The sequence below is a fragment of the Pseudophryne corroboree genome, chromosome 1 (assembly GCF_028390025.1).
Source record: "Pseudophryne corroboree isolate aPseCor3 chromosome 1, aPseCor3.hap2, whole genome shotgun sequence".
NCBI lineage: Eukaryota > Metazoa > Chordata > Amphibia > Anura > Myobatrachidae > Pseudophryne > Pseudophryne corroboree.
Window position 1 is genome coordinate 65,442,286 of NC_086444.1, and position 15,186 is coordinate 65,457,471.

At 47.5% G+C, this 15,186-nt stretch overlaps 1 protein-coding gene across 3 annotated transcripts in view; it reads right to left on the reverse strand.

Annotated features, from left to right (window-relative positions):
- Positions 1-15,186, reverse strand: part of ME2 (malic enzyme 2) — a 173,108-nt gene that overhangs the window by 33,775 nt on the left and 124,147 nt on the right. For all 3 annotated transcript variants that reach the window (XM_063960180.1, XM_063960188.1, XM_063960197.1), the window contains exon 2: positions 7,734-7,855. In XM_063960180.1, the coding sequence (XP_063816250.1) occupies positions 7,734-7,855 (122 nt within the window). The remainder of the gene's footprint in view (positions 1-7,733; positions 7,856-15,186) is intronic.

The following is a 15,186-nucleotide window of genomic DNA, read 5'->3' on the forward strand; positions in this document are numbered from 1 at the left end:
ACGATTCTCAGCACCTTGGGTATGAGAGGAAGAGGAGGAAACACATAGACCGACTGGAACACCCACGGTGTTACTAGTGCGTCCACAGCTATCGCCTGAGGGTCTCTTGACCTGGCGCAATACCTTTGTAGCTTTTTGTTGAGGCGGGATGCCATCATGTCCACCTGTGGCAGTTCACATCGATTTGTAATCTGTGTGAAGACTTCTTGATGAAGTCCCCACTCTCCCGGGTGGAGGTCGTGCCTGCTGAGGAAGTCTGCTTCCCAGTTGTCCACTCCCGGAATGAACACTGCTGACAGTGCTTGCACGCGATTCTCGCCCAACGAAGAATCCTGGTGGCTTCCGCCATCGCTACCCTGCTTCTTGTGCCGCCCTGGCGGTTTACATGAGCCACTGCGGTGATGTTGTCTGACTGAATCAGCACCGGGTGGTTGCGAAGCAGAGGCTCCACTTGACTCAGGGCGTTGTATATGGCCCTTAGTTCCAGGATATTGATGTGCAGACAAGCCTCCTGACTTGACCACAGCCCTTGGAAGTTTCTTCCCTGAGTGACTGCTCCCCATCCTCGGAGGCTTGCATCCGTGGTCACCAGGACCCAGTCCTGTATGCCGAACCTGCGGCCCTCGAGAAGGTGAGCACTCTGCAGCCACCACAGAAGAGACACCCTGGCCCTGGGGGACAGGGTGATCAGCCGATGCATCTGAAGATGCGATCCGGACCACTTGTCCAACAGATCCCACTGAAAGGTCCTCGCATGGAACCTGCCGAAGGGAATGGCTTCGTATGACGCCACCATCTTTCCCAGGACTCGCGTGCAGTGATGCACCGACACCTGTTTTGGTTTTAAGAGTTCTCTGACCAGAGTCACGAGCTCCTGAGCCTTCTCCGCCGGGAGAAACACCTTTTTCTGGTCCGTGTCCAGAATCATGCCCAGGAAGGGCAGACGAGGGGGCATCACTTCGAATTCCAGCTTGTATCCCTGAGACACAATCTGTATAGCCCAGGGATCCACCTGTGAGCGAACCCACTGGTGGTTGAATTTTCGGAGACGCGCCCCCACCGCTCCCGGCTCCACCTGCATCATGCGGATTTAGTGGAAGCCGGGGAGGACTTCTGTTCCTGGGAACTAGCTGTATGGTGCAGCTTCTTTCCTCTACCCCTGCCCCTGGCAAGAAAGGACGCACCTCTGACTTTCTTGCCTTTTTGTGATCGAAAGGACTGCATTTGGTAATACGGTGCTTTCTTAGGCTGTGAGGGAATATATGGCAAAAAATTTGACTTCCCAGCTGTAGCTGTGGAAACTAGGTCCGAGAGACCGTCCCCAAACAATTCCTCACCCTTGTAGGGTAAAACCTCCATGTGCTTTTTAGAGTCGGAATCGCCTGTCCATTGCCGAGTCCACAGGACCCTTCTGGCAGAAATCGACATTGCATTTATTCTAGAGCCCAGTAGGCAAATGTCCCTCTGGGCATCCCTCATATATAGGACAGCGTCCTTTATATGCCCCAGGGTCAGTAAAATAGTATCCTTGTCCAAGGTATCCAGTTCCTCAGACAGAGTATCTGTCCATGCTGCTACAGCACTACACATCCAGCCTGACGCAATTGCCGGCCGCAGTATAGTACCTGAATGTGTATAAACAGACTTCAGGATACCTTCCTGCTTCCTATCCGCAGGATCCTTTAGGGAGGCCGTATTCTGTGACGGCAGGGCCACCTTCTTAGATAAGCGTGTCAGAGCTTTGTCTACCCTAGGGGAGGATTCCCAGCGCATCCTGTCCGTTGGCGGGAAGGGGTACGCCATAAGTAACCTTCTGGAAATCAGCACTTTCCTATCAGGAGAATCCCAAGCTTTTTCACATAACTCATTTAACTCATGTGAAGGGGGAAAATTCACTTCTTGCTTTTTCTCCCCAAACATATAAACCCTCTTGTCAGGGACAGGGTTTACCTCTGATATGTGCAATACATCCTTCATAGCTACAATAATGTAGCGGATGGCTCTAGCCATTTTAGGCTGCAATTTTGCATCATCGCCATCGACACTGGAGTCAGAATCCGTGTCGATATCTGTGTCAACAATATGGGATAGTGGGCGCTTCTGAGACCCTGACGGCCTCTGCGCTGTAGGATCAGGCATGGGCTGAGACCCCGACTGTCCCAAGGCTTCAGCTTTATCCAACCTTTTATGCAAGGAGTTTACATTATCATTTAACACCTTCCACATATCCATCCAATCAGGTGTCGGCGCCGTCGGCGGTGACACCTCATTCATCTGCACCTGTTCTGCCTCCACATAGCCCTCCTCGTCAAACATGTCGACACAAGCGTACCGACACCACACACACAGGGAATGCTCTATATGAGGACAGGACCCCCACAAGGCCTTTTGGAGAGAGAGAGAGAGAGAGTATGCCAGCACACACCCCAGCGCTATATGACCCAGGAATCACACAGTAACTTAGTGTTTACCCAGTAGCTGCTGTATATAGGATTATTGCGCTAAATTTATGTGCCCCCCCTCTCTTTTTACCCTCTTTCTACCGTGATTCTGCAGGGGAGAGCCTGGGGAGCTTCCTCTCAGTGGAGCTGTGGAGAGAAAATGGCGCTGGTGAGTGCTGAGGAAGAAGCCCCACCCCCTCAGTGGCGGGCTTCTGTCCCGCGATTTGGTGTAAAAAATGGCGGGGGCTCATGCATATATACAGTGCCCAGCTGTATATTATATGCTGCTTTTGCCAGGAGGTACTCAATTGCTGCCCAGCGCGCCCCCCTCTGCGCCCTGCACCCTACAGTGACCGGAGTGTGTGGGTTAGTGTGGGCGCAATGGCGCACAGCTGCAGTGCTGTGCGCTACCTCATGTGAAGACAGGAGTCTTCTGCCGCCGATTTTGACGTCTTCTTGCTTCATCCGCCGGCTTCTGTCTTCTGGCTCTGCGAGGGGTACGGCGGCGCGGCTCCGGGAACGGACGACCAAGGTTAAGTTCCTGTGTTCGAACCCTCTGGAGCTAATGGTGTCCAGTAGCCTAAGAAGTGCAACCTAGCCGCAGTTAGTAGGTTTGCTTCTCTACCCTCAGTCCCACGTAGCAGAGAGTCTGTTGCCAGCAGAAGCTTTCTGAAAATAAAAAAACCTAACTAAAGTACTTTAATAGCAAGCTCAGGAGAGCTCACTAAATTGCACCCAGCTCCTTCCGGGCACAGATTCTAACTGAGGTCTGGAGGAGGGGCATAGAGGGAGAAGCCAGTGCACACCAGTAGTACTAATTCTTTCTTAGAGTGCCCAGTCTCCTGCGGAGCCCGTCTATTCCCCATGGTCCTTACGGAGTCCCCAGCATCCACTAGGACGTTAGAGAAACAAAGGGGGTATATGTTGTTTCCAAGAGGCTACAAGCAGCGCTGACAATTACGTTCTACCCAGTATACCGGTATAACTCCCAACAGCCTGCTTGGCCTACAAGAAGGGGAATATTTATAAAAGCAAACTTCTGATTGGCTGCAGTAAGTTACACACTCTTTGCCTATTACAAGGAGGACCTCTGTTGCAGTTTCCTATATTATAACAATATAGTGCTAGCCACAAAGCCATGTTACAGACATACACAAAACATACTGTATTAAAAGATAAATGGTATATTACAGTAAGGACACTCAAAACAAAAAAAGCTACAGTATGTGCCTGCCTTATTGTACCGCTCTTCCATAGACAAAGTGGTTTAAGATGCACAAATTTATGACAGATGGTGAAATTTACTCTGCAGGTAGGGAACCGAGAAACCCCCATTCCACTTCCTTTAGCCTTATCGGACTTTGGCACTCATTCCGAGTTGATCGCTCGCTAGCTGCTTTTAGCAGCAGTGCAAACGCTATGCCGCCGCCCTCTGGGAGTATATCTTAACAGAAGTGCGAATGAAAGGTTAGCAGAACTGCTCGTGAAATTTTTCATGCAGTTTCTGAGCAGCTCCAGACCTACTCCTAGATTGCGATCACCTCAGTCAGTTTAGTTCCTGCTTTGACGTCACAAACACGCCCTGCGTTCGGCCAGCCACTCCCCCATTCCCCCCGGCACGCCTGCGTTTTTTAGCACACTCCCGGAAAACGGTCAGTTACCACCCATAAACACCCACTTCCTGTCAATCACACACCCATCAACCGAAAAGCGTCGCTTGTCCTTGTGTAAAACTGCATAGTTTTGTGTTATATAGTAGATAAAATGTATAATTGCGCTTACACTGTACAGAGATGCAAATTTCTGGATACGAAGCTTTCATACAATCAAATGAATGAAACAATGGACCATAAGGGAATTGGATCCCTTGAATGGTGTAGCTAAAAAAGAAAAAGAACAATAGTGCAAGTACACCAATACAGTGTATAATTTCCTTTAATGATCTGTATATTGAACTCACAAACGCAGGTTTTTTGAAAGCATATCACAGTAAAGGTGGTTCACGATTAGGAACAATTGATGAATCCCATACTTCTTTCTTATAGCAAGGTTGAGAAGACTGGAAAATAATGAAAAGTGCAATAGTGCAAAACCTGATATACAAATAGACAATTTAATTAGCACCAAATGCACTCACAAACATATAAAAAATAGGAGCTTATAATGAAATGCTGGTAAATGGAGTCACATATACTTATCAAAAGATAAGTCTCTCATAGGTCCCACAGAGTTCCGGATACTCGAAGGGGTTCCCAGAGAGACTCCAATTCAGTAAGTCCAGAAATAGCCACAGCTGGTTAAGCAGCTGTGGCTATTTCTGGACTTACTGAATTGGAGTCTCCCTGGGAACCCCTTAGAGCAGGCATGTCCAAACTGCTGGCCTCCAGCTGTTGTGAAACTACATATACCAGCATGCCTTGACACAGTTTTGTGGTCAGAGAATGCCAAAGCTGTGTCAGGGCATGCTGGGATGTGTAGTTTTTCACCAGCTGGAGGGCCGCAGTTTGGACAGGCCTGCCTTCGAGTATCCGGAACTCTGTGGGACCGATGAGAGACTTATCTTTTGATAAGTATATGTGACTCCATCTACCAGCATTTCATTATAAGCTCCTATTTTTTTATATGTTTGTGAGTGCATTTGGTGCTAATTAAATTGTCTATTTGTATATCAGGTTTTGCACTATTGCACTTTTCATTATTTTCCAGTCTTCTCAACCTTGCTATAAGAAAGAAGTATGGGATTCATCAATTGTTCCTAATCGTGAACCACCTTTACTGTGATATGCTTTCAAAAAAACCTGCGTTTGTGAGTTCAATATACAGATCATTAAAGGAAATTATACACTGTATTGGTGTACTTGCACTATTGTTCTTTTTCTTTTTTAGTTACACCATTCAAGGGATCCAATTCCCTTATGGTCCATTGTTTCATTCATTTGATTGTATGAAAGCTTCGTATCCAGAAATTTGCATCTCTGTACAGTGTAAGCGCAATTATACATTTTATCTACTATATATTGCAATTTGTGGAAAAATTGGTGATTTTTTTCTTTAAGTGTATATGCTGCTAATTTAACACTGCACCTTTGCGCAGTCAGCACAATATCTACATTTTATTTGCATAGTTTTGTGTGAAAGTACTTTGCGCGTGCGTACTGTGGCCCGTACGCATGCGCAGAAATGCCGATTTTTAGCCTGATCGCTGCGCTGCGAACAACGGCAGCTAGCGATCAACTCGGAATGAGGGCCTTTGTTCATAGTACTTTACAAATACGATGGAAACTTCTGACCTTGCAACATTATGTTATGTTTTACGTATCATACATAGGGGATGCTGTCAGGTGACCAATGCGGGAATCCAGACACAACTCGGAATCTTGGCACCGGAATCCCGGCCGACCGCATCCTGAAGGTAAGTATTGGGGTGAAGGTTAGAGTTTGGGCACGGGGGGGGAGGCTAGTTAGGCCCTGAGGGGGGGGGGGGGGGGCGGTAGCCGTAAGCCCCCCCACACACTGTCTTAGCCCTAGCCATGGCCCCCTGTGATTAGCTGTTGCTGCCACCGTAGGAGGTTTAGGGTAGGGGAGTGGTAAATTAATTAACCCGTTCCCTGTCGGCAATCTAAAAGTCGGGATGCCACGGTCGGACATGTGACCGCCGGCATCCCAAATGTCGGTATATATTGTATCACACCCATGTAAAGGCACTAGTTCTATCTCTAGCACGGCATCCAATTCTTTCGCAGATAGCTTGTGCCACTCCTGATGTATCCTCTCTCTGCTTTTGTTTCTGTGCCACTCTTGTAATATAGAAATGATGAACCCTCAGCAGAATTCTCAGTAAATGTAACAGTTTGGACAATAGTACAGTAGGTTTATTTATCAACGTGACCTCTATTTACTTTTTAATTGGGATAGTGTTAATAGTAAGACATCAAATTATGGGGGTCTATGTACTAAGCCGTGGAGACAGATAAAGGGATAGATGTATGATTTGTTGTTATGGGAGGGTAGTGGTACTTGCGCTGATGCTGCTTCTATGTATTAATGTGGAGATGTGTGTTCAATGACAGGGGTGCTACGCGCGCCTATCATTAAGGTAGCGTGCTGATCCACGGGGCAATATATGACCGGTCAGTGGCACTGACCACTGCGACATCTGCAGCTATCGGTTTCTTCAGCTGCAGGCCCCCTTTCACAGCCACTGTAGTGGCTGTGAAAGGGGACCTGCTCCAACCTCGGTGGAGGAGGGCAGCTGCCACTGGTCGTGCTGTTGGGTCCCTCCTACCTTGTCCTCACCGCCGGCTGGGTCCCAGCATCTGTACAATGTAATTCGGTACTGTGCATGCACAAACCCTTAAGCTTCTTTGGACTGCGTCGGCTGCAGTCCGTAGAAGCCAGCTAGGGCTGCCCAAACGGCAGAGTGGCTTCCTACAGGAAGCCAGCTCTCTGCCTATCGCAGCCTGGTCTGGCAGTTCTGGAGGGAGGAAACACCTCCCAATGGGACTGCCTGTAGTGTCTGTGACTGACAGGTAGGGCTTCCAATAGGAAGTCACTGCCAGTCGCAGTGACGGCAGTGCAGTCTCACAGACTGCATCTGGCTTCACAGACTCTGTGCTGAAGTGGCGGATTTTACCTGGGTGGGCAGAATCTGCCACTGGTGGCTACTGGCAGCTTTGATGTTATTACATCACATCGCTAGCACTTCCTGCTTTGCCTTGGTAAAGAGGAGTAGCAGGAAAAGCGGTATCAGCACGATACGTGCCAGTATCATACATCTACCCCATAGTACCAACCGACCAGCTCCTGGCATTTTTCAAACATAGGGGCCCATTTATCAAGCCTTGGAGAGTGATAAATAGCACACAGTTATAAAGTACCAGCCAATCAGCTCCTAGCTGCCTGCTACAGGCTGTGTTTGCAAAATGACAGTTAGGAGCTGATTGGTTGGTACTTTCTCTCCATCCACTTTATCTCCCCCAAGGCTTAGTACATAGACCCCATGACCACCTAAACACTGTATTACAGGAACTGGGTGTTTTAATGGCCTTTAAAGTAGGATTATTTCTTCCCTGGTTAAAAGGATCTTTAGAGCTCACCTACACTTTGGTTAGATCATTTCCCTAAGCAATATCCAAGCCCTGCTCCACGTCTTACATTATGGAGTCCTTAAAGGGTATGTCTTGTATCACTTAGCCCTCTTCCTCAGGCTACAAGATAGTTATACTTTGATGACGAGAGTGGTTCATCTCTACGTCTTGTCACTTTTTTTTTTCGTATTTAGTATCCCCTCACCTTGTTAGTCCTTGGATTCAGCAGAAGTGCCTTTCCCTTCTCCTTGGTGTGCACAGAGCGTTGAGCTAGCATGCATGATCTAACCGTGACTCTCAGTCTGGACAGCATGGTGGAATCCTGACCTGAAGACACAAATACGAAAGAAACGTCACTCAGTTTAAGATTAAAAAAAAAAAATGCTGTTCTGAGATCCTAATCATATACACAGATATGGTCACCGAGCACCTCCTCAGTCAGCCACCGTGAGGAGCACTCCTACAGAAAGTAATCAGGACAGGGATGTTCTACACGACAGAATCATTGAGCTCCTCTTATAAGGACCCGTACTGCACATGGTAATGAGGAGGGGTGGTATCATACACACAGCCAATCACTGGAGCACCACTTCCTACAGGCACTGTGAGGAGCACTGCTACAGAAAGTAATCAGGACAGGGATGTTCTACAAGACCGAATCATTAAGCTCCTCATACTGGTTAGTCTTATAAGGACCAGTACTGCACATGGTAATGAGGAGGGGTGGTATCATACACACAGCCAATCACTGGAGCACCGCTTCCTACAGGCACTGTGAGCAGCACTGCTACAGAAAGTAATCAGGACAGGGATGTTCTACAAGACCTAATCATTGAACTCCTCTTATAAGGGCCTGTACTGCACAGGGTAATGAGGGGGGTGGTATCATACACACACAGCCAATCACTGAGCACCGCCTCCTACAGGCACTGTGAGCAGCACTGCTACACGGGAAGGAGTAGGTCAGATGCAGCACAGGGTGATTTTTACATGTAATTTAGTAGCTTTTAAAGTCCAAACCATTCAGTATAACAGCCCCATGCCTGAAGATCTCCATCTATATATTTACATACATTTATGTATGGTCAACATTTAAAAAAAAGCAAATGTGTAATTAATATAACACGCAGGGGATATAAAATATTAATTAACCAGGAAGAATTTACACTGTATGGCCTACACCACTGTGATGAATGAAATGCTCTGCAGCAAGTTACTGTAACACGTGATGCAGAACATCTGCAGGAACGCAAGGAGATTAGAGGCTCCGTTACCTCGGTCTTTGTACTGTGTGCCTCAGTATAAATAGTAGGTGCCGCGGCTGCTCGACTGATTTGTACACCGGCAATTTGTCCTCATACTGGATGACTTCCAAATGGGAAGGCAGCCAATAGGTAAACAGCCCTGTTCCATGTCGCTGCGATAGCGTCTTGTAACTGCACAACACCCGTTTACTCCCAACCTCCAGACACGTAATAAATCCATTTACAATTATAACGTATCAAAGCCTTAGTTTTATAGCACTGAGAGGAATTCCGAAAGGATTGTTGCAGATTAATGTGTTGAGTGGACACTATCTTCTTCCTATGGGACTTGTTTATTAAGATTGTGATAAATGGCCGGAAACTTCCTATTCCTTATCGTTGCTATTCGGAGAAACAGGTTTCATGGCTACTTATCACTGCCCCTGAGCCAGGAAAGCTGCTCCCATAATAAGCTGTCCCAGCGAAGCCTAAAAGCTCCATAAAGATTTCAGCGACGCAAGTCTACAACGCCGGCTTCTGTCATGACAGCATTAAAGTTTACGTCATTAGAAAAAATCCTGGGGCTTTCTGAGAAGTGTAACCCATAAGCTACAATGGGCTAATGCCATCTTCAGATGGTGTTAGCTGCTGAGGCCAAGCATTCCAGAGCGTGGTAAATCTGACAACATTGCATTCCCCACAGACACCTATGGGGGGCTGCGGCTGCTGTCAGGAATGGAGGGATCGCAGTGGATCGGCGGGATGTAATGCAGGTGTGGGTTGCCGGCCGTTATTACTTTAAGGGATTAAGATGTAATTAGTTCATCTAATATTCCATTCACTCTTCACCCAACCAGTGCTAATACCCCTGAGGAAGTCCGCTGAGACGAAACGCGTAGAGTTTGACACGAATTATTCACGAAAATAGCTGAATGTCATCCGCCTAGTGATCTCTAATGCCCGTAAAGGTAATAGGTGTGATCAGTACAGCCAATTCTCTGTAATGTGGAATTCTGCAGTGTATTGCATTGTACAAATATAGGTCTTGTCAAGTGTTTTATAAATAGTTATTGTATCCTTTAATTGAGTTATGTGCTGTTGGGTGAATATATTGATAATAAAACCATATGTGGTAATCTTCATACGATGTAAGTCTCTGAAGGCGCTATCATAGTATTTTGGAGAACTCTGTCTTAGCTTAGGACTTTATTCATTGTAGCACCCTCAGACACTTTTCTCTGTATATTGCATTTGTTTGGTCCTTACTAACAAGGGACCATCTAAGGCAGGCATGTCCAAACTGCGGCCCTCCAGCTGTTGTGAAACTACATATCCCAGCATGCCCTGACACAGTTTTGCTGTCAGAGAATGCTAAAGCTGTGTCAGGGAATGCTGGGATGTGTAGTTTCTCAACAGCTGGAGGGCCACAGTTTGGACATGCCTGATCTAAGGTGATGTGCAGCTTCTCTCACTGGGGCCAATTCAGACCTGACCGCTGCTGTGCGTGTTCGCACAACAGCGATCAGGCCTGAAGTGCGCATGCGCATGGCAGACAGCCGACAGCTGTCTCAGCCCTGCGATCGCCTCTGCCCGTCTGCCCTGCGATCGCCTCTGCTGGGTGGGCCGGCGGCGTTTGGCCGCCGTTTAGGGGGCGTGGTCCGGGCATCGCAGGCGTGTCCGGACCATTGAGGGGGCGGCTGCGTGACATGCGGGGCAGACTAGCCCTGTGCTGGGGGTCCCACCGCATGTCAGGGAAGCTGATCGTAGAGGTGCTAAACTTAGCAAATCTACGATCAGGTCTGAATCACCCCCACTGTGCGCAAAATAAGGACATTTTTGATAGATTGATAGATAGAATGACTTTTACCTGAAAAGTTTGTGCAGCCAAATTCCCGGTACATTGGGGGTCATGCAGGGATGAATGCAGATCACTACACACCCAGCCTGATTTGCATTCCTCTCTGCACATGCTGTGGGATGCACCCCCCCCCCCCCCCCTCAATGCCCCGCAAATGGCCACCGCTATCACATTGCGCTTGCATCCATCAGGGATACGACCGCAATGTGTGTAGTTGCGCGGCCGCTGCGTATGCGCAGTTTCCTGCCATCTGCAAACTGCGCTGCGGGCCACTAATGCAGGCGGGTCTGACGGACACCCATCGTGCATTACTGAATCGCCCTCTGTTGGTGTTGGACATATGTAGTGTGTTTTGCGCTGCTATGGTCTAGCTTTAGTTAAGTAACTCTGAAAAACAATTGTGCTGCATACACCATCACCTTCCTCAGCTTTCATGCTGCATGTGATCCAATAGGGGACACAAAATAATCAATATTACTGATCACTATAAAGGACTTGGACCAGATTCAAGCAGCCTGCGGCTTTTATTAGACAGAGATCATTGCCAGTCACTGACCGACTCCCTAGAAAGGAGAGCACGAGAAAGATGGAAGAACCATTGATCTGGTAGGTGAACCAAACACGCAGCTACAAGGAGGCAGATACAAATACATTACAAGTGATAACTGGAATATCTGGCCGCAATGTATGTGGTAGCAACATCTGCTTCTCCTCTTACGTCTGCTGCAGAATTTCACTGACAGCTCAACAATCCAGCTGCGACTGATCATCAGAACACACTGAAGCTGGTTTTGTGAACCACAGACAGGATCTTACTACACGTGACCGGCATTTAGACCATAAAGTTTCTCCTTTCAAGGGTGACAGGGAAAAGAAACCAGCAGAGTCAGGGCACAAACTATCAGCAGATGTGTCCTGCATATGAGTCAGAGCTGAATGCAATCTGCAAGCCCTGTATTACATCTCTCTAGTCACATGGGGGCCAATTGATTAACCTAATTTCCCCTGAAATAACTGCAGCGTAAACATGATCTGAAAAACTAGCCTATTTACCAAGGCATGGAGGCAGGAGATATCAGATACCTCTAATGTTTGGCTAACTAACACTGCAGGACAGGGGCATACCCACAACTTTGTGGGCCCCATAGAAATATTTTGAAAGGGCCACCGTCCCAATGCTTCCACAGAGAAACCCCTCAGAAACAGTTGTTCAGTTTATGGCCCGATGTAGTGCCCTAGTTTATTTTCTGATCCATAGTAGTGACTTGCTTACCTACTCTCACGGAACCTGCGGAAGATCCATGATTTTTTAGGTAGTCCCCTGCACCCCTGGAAGAGTTGGCACCCCTCCCGCATCCTGACCACTTTCTAGTGAAGTTGGCAGAACTGGGAGAGCAACACCGGGAAAGTGCGGTTACCGTGGAGGGGGTAAGGCTTAATTATGCAATTCTATTGTAATGACGCCAATTTGGCTCTGCCCCCTATCCAAATATGTGGAATTCATGGCATGTTGTCACTAGAGGAGGGGCCTAAAGATGTGGATAGTCCGCCACCCTCCCTAAATCTGCCAGCCTGTATCTCCTCTCTGGGCTTCTCCTGGAGAGGAAGCTACGGAAGTTTACTTATCTTCCCATGTCAGGATTACAAACATCGGGAAGCAGCAGTCAGTACTCTGACCACCGGCAAGTCAAACCCACCCCCTCTACATAACACATGTAACTGTGACAGGGAAGGTGGCCCCTCTCTCCACTCTGGGCACCTGTAATCCAGACAGGGCTGTGGGCGGAGACTCTGAGCTGTGTTTGCCTGGAGCAGGTTGTGAGGAGGTGAACTCCAGCTGCAGAGAGTTTTACATAGGGGGTTTTCCTGCTGGCTTCCCCAGGTGGGATGGATCTCCCCAGGGGCATCCAGAGCACTGAAAGTGCTACGACAGTACACCCTGGAGCCATAGTAATAGGCAGCCAGCCAGTGGCAGAAGTGGCCAGTTGTTCCATTAATGCGGACTCCCCCAAACTGCCGGAGGGTGCTCCTCTGAGTGAAGATGTAACTCAAGGTGGAGTGGCAGGAGCTGCTGCCGGCCTGACTGTTAGTGAAGCGGGGGGGGGGGGGGGGGGGGGGGGGGGGAATCCCGGATTTTGGACGCTGGGGAGAATGTGCCAGCATCCCCGGGAGACAGAGGATGAGGAGGAGATGGAGACGTATGAAAATTACACTATTAAAGATCTGCAGCGAGAAAGCCCATCTATGAACAATAAAATAGCAAGTAAAAAGAAGAATAGAAACTCTTGCTATAAATGATAGCAGACAATTTTGAAAGAAGAGCTACTTGTGCCAACATCTGCCCTTGAAAGGGTTAAAGCTTAACTGGCAGTGAAGCGGTTACAGGAGAAAAGCAAAGCAAAAAGTGACTTACCTGTTTCCTGTGAGTCTGTGGTGAAAGATAATCAAGAAATGGAGGTCTGTCAATCGGACAGACAAAGTTCTGTTGCGGAGGTACCGCTGGCTGAGAAGATTGGGGCTGGGGAGGAGTCTCCCCAAGATTCAGCAGTGATGCAGGCAGGAAAGGGTGCACAGGATACTGATGTGGCAGGTGCATCAGTAATTGCTGCTGAACTTGCTGGGCCGATGCCCATGCTGTGTGAACCTTCTACTGCTGGTACAGCAGCTGAAAGTGAAGGTCTGGAAGTGGAGCGTTCTGACTTCCAGCTAAGGATGGATATTATTGGCGCGGAAATCTTGTTGACGGCAAGGGCGGAAAAGGGCAATGAGACAGGTACCTCTGGGGTGACTTTGGGTGCAGGTAGGTGTTCGGCACCGGATGGCAAACCAGGGGTTAATGACCAAGAAGTGCAGTCTCTTTCTTCCACAGGTACAGAAAAGCAGCACCAGCGAACAGCACAAGGAATGTCAATTTTGCATAAGAATAAACTGTCATCTGGTGAACAACAGATCATTGAGACTGTATATGGACAAATGCTGGTACCTGAAAGAGCTCAAGTTGCAGCTCAGTTATTGCATAAGGAGCAAGTAAGATTGAATAAGGGGTCCGAGGAAGGTAATGCAATGTCTGTGCCATTGGTTGATGTCAATAAGCAGCCAGTCCCAGGTACTATTTCCTATGCTAATATGGTTAATATTAAGCCAGGTATAAGCTCTAATATTTTCCAAACAAATGTGGGATCAGGTCAGGTGGGGAAGAGGATAAATTTAATTCAATTTAAATGGCTGGGGAAAGGAGAATCACCTTTTAAAGAAGTTTTCCTGCAAATGATCTTTAGTTTGGGGTTCCATGCAACTGACCTATATGCTTGTATACCTCCAGTAAAAATTGCAGATTTCTATCTGAGTTTTATTTTACATCAGGGGCTTCAAGCCCTTTGGATAAAATGGCAAGCGTATCTGTCATCTAAGCCATATGATGCATATAAAAAGGCAGTGAATATTTTGGTGAGGAATGAATCCATTCCTGTGCAAGATATAAAATACTGGTTAACAAGGTTTTGTGATCTGGAATCAGATTTGATAAAGGTTGGCTTTACCATGGGAGTGTGGGGAGAAGCGTGGGCTGCAATGGTCAAATTAAGGAATACAGACAGGGGATTTGCACATATTCCTTCTGCTGCCTATATTGGTAGAGATCATATACAATGTTTTTACCAGGGGCAACCAAGAACATGTTTCCGTTGTGGGGACTTCCGCCACTTAAGTAGCAAGTGTACTGTGACTAAATGTACTTTATGTGGTAAACTGGGACATACTTTGAAGGAATGCAATAATGTTACGTGTAATCTATGCGGGGAGGAGGGTCACCCCTACAGCAGATGCCCCTGGGCAGAACACAATATGGAGGTTGTGCCAACTGGGGGAAAGAAAGATGGTCAGAAGCAGGCATTTCAGTGGGTAGCAGGTAAGGAAGCAGCAGGTCAGGAGGGAAATCAGAAAACTGTGAATAAGGACGTAACATCTGTTGTGGTAGTGGAAAATCCTACAGTAGTGAATAAAAATGATTCCTTTCAAGAAGTAAAGAAAAGTAGTAAGAAAAAGAGAAAGGGGGAGGAAGCACAAGTGAGTTTAAGTAACCCGTTTGACGCTTTTACTTCAGATGAGAATGAAGGGGAAATTGTTGGAAATAGGGGAGAGCCCGTTTTAGTCCCAAAGGTGAACAGATGCAAAGCAAGGAAAGTGGTAGTAAGCCCTAAGGTAGGGGTGGTGCAGGGCAAAAAGAGTAAGGCAAAGTAGAAGAATACTGGAAAGAGACAGGCAGCGGAAATAGAATCTGATGTGGAAATTCAGGACAGTCTGGAATGGGACCCAGTTGACACAGAGCTGGTTAAAAAAAAAAAAGTTGGAAAGTATGGGGGAAGGAAGTGACCCAAGTGATGTGGAATTAAGTGGTGGTGGGAAAAATTTAGAATCATCTGGTTCAGTAATAGGTCCAAGTATTCCACTGGAAGATAAGGTACTGGGTACTGGAAATTAAGTCTGCTTGTGAACCACCAGACCCAGGACCCCCTCCTAGTGGTGGTTTAGAAGGGTAGAGTCACTTCCAAGAAGGT